The sequence below is a fragment of the Trichechus manatus genome, unplaced genomic scaffold (genome assembly GCF_000243295.1).
Source record: "Trichechus manatus latirostris isolate Lorelei unplaced genomic scaffold, TriManLat1.0 scaffold00026, whole genome shotgun sequence".
In the NCBI taxonomy this organism is placed as follows: domain Eukaryota; kingdom Metazoa; phylum Chordata; class Mammalia; order Sirenia; family Trichechidae; genus Trichechus; species Trichechus manatus.
The window spans coordinates 1,996,778-1,998,429 of record NW_004443962.1 but is presented as its reverse complement, the minus strand read 5'-3'; the positions used below and the strand labels follow the sequence as shown (position 1 = coordinate 1,998,429).

General features: G+C 38.5%; 1 protein-coding gene across 1 annotated transcript in view; it reads left to right on the top strand.

The window, feature by feature from the left end:
• The window catches only part of ATP13A5 (ATPase 13A5), a 133,310-nt gene that overhangs the window by 16,257 nt on the left and 115,401 nt on the right, over nucleotides 1–1,652 (top strand). The window contains exon 2 of the mRNA XM_012554729.2: nucleotides 1,064–1,237. Within this exon, the coding sequence (XP_012410183.1) occupies nucleotides 1,064–1,237 (174 nt within the window). The remainder of the gene's footprint in view (nucleotides 1–1,063; nucleotides 1,238–1,652) is intronic.

Sequence of the window (1,652 nt, the reverse complement as noted above, 5' to 3'; positions counted from 1 at the left end):
AATTAAGTGACCATATTGAAGATGAAAACTGTCCAAAGAATTAAGCCATGAGAGTTGCTATCATGTGAACTAAACCTACATAAAATGCAGTTGATCCCATCATTGAAAGTGCCATAGAAGCTCAGTAAAAAACTATTTTCTTGACGTTACGGCTCTGTGATCTGGACACAGGAGTTTGGAGTCACAGAACAAAACAGAAATACCACCAGCAGAATTGAACGTAATAGTATCGTAAAATTTCATTCATAATTAGCATCCGTTGGGCTCTTCAACATACATTTATAAATCTAATTGCAGAAATTAAAAAAATAAAACAATGCTTGGCAACTTCATTGTGAAGGATGGGAACTAGAAATTGGCTTTAAATAAACAAATCTATTTGTCTGGTCTTTTGATTTTTTTCCTAAAATGACATATCAAGTCTTTATTCAAATTACGATGAATATTAACTAAACTGCTACTAAAAATACAAATGTTTCAGCGTGTTTCTCTCAGGGTAAAAACCCATAAGCTGTCTTTTGAAAGTCTTTCATGTCCATGGACAATCCTTTAATTTATAACATCCTACTGAGAAAATATTATCTTTATTCATATTTTTAGTCATTCTCAGTCATGTTATTATAAAACAAAGCTGAATTTGAATAAAGTTAGATATATATGTGTAGACCATACCTGTCGTATTCTGAACATTTCTCTCTAGTAAATTCATGTGAACAATTAAAAAACAAAAAACAAAAAACTAATACCTATGGAAAATAAATCTGGTCCAAACCACAGGTATTTTGTAAACATCTGAGGTGACTCTTAGGCGTATATAGCAGCAGATGAGTCTGCCCATCCCGTGTTCCTCCCATCTAGTGTTTTAGTTCCCTATGCCAGGTAGTAAAATGAACCCTTTTTTATTTATCAGCTGACAGCTGCAAGCAGTAGACCTGGTTCAACCAGCTGAAACCAGATTTCTCTCCCAACCAACACCCTGCATCAAAAGTTTATGTTTCTTGGAACAAATCATGTGTTTATGTGAAATGAAGGAAACTAGAATGATCTTTTATTTTCTCTACAGGAGGCGTTTGGGTACCGAAGTCACACTGTACGGAGTGCCCTCTGCTTTATAGCATCGGTGCTGACCTGCGGGGTCCTTTTGCTGGTGTTCTACTGGCGGCCACAGTGGAGGGTGTGGGCCACTTGTGTCCCATGCCCTTTGCAGGAAGCAGACACTGTTTTGCTGAGGACAATGGTGGGTGCCTCTCTGTTAGCAATTTCGTATGCCATGAACATGTCTTCTGGGATGTATCTGTGCCACAGCTGGTGACTGGCCCGCATTTCAGAAGTTAGATCTTCCTCTATTTAAAGTGTTTCCCCAGACCAAAATAAAAGAGATGGTAAACAGACTGCAGGGAGAATTTTGCTACGTACTTGGTGATCTAGGATTATAGGAAACTTCCTCTACATGAGCTTGGGGAAATTTCTACCGTGCCAGGTTCTTTGGCCAGGTTCTTAGCAATTACGTGAGCAGCAGCTGTCAGGATTACGTCTCTTAGAGGTCTAACATGGGGGTAATCATTTAAATTTTTCAAAAATACCTATTTTGAGGAAATTAGGTATTTTCCAGCTAGATGTCCCTGGGTGGTGCAAATGGCTAAGGTGCTGGG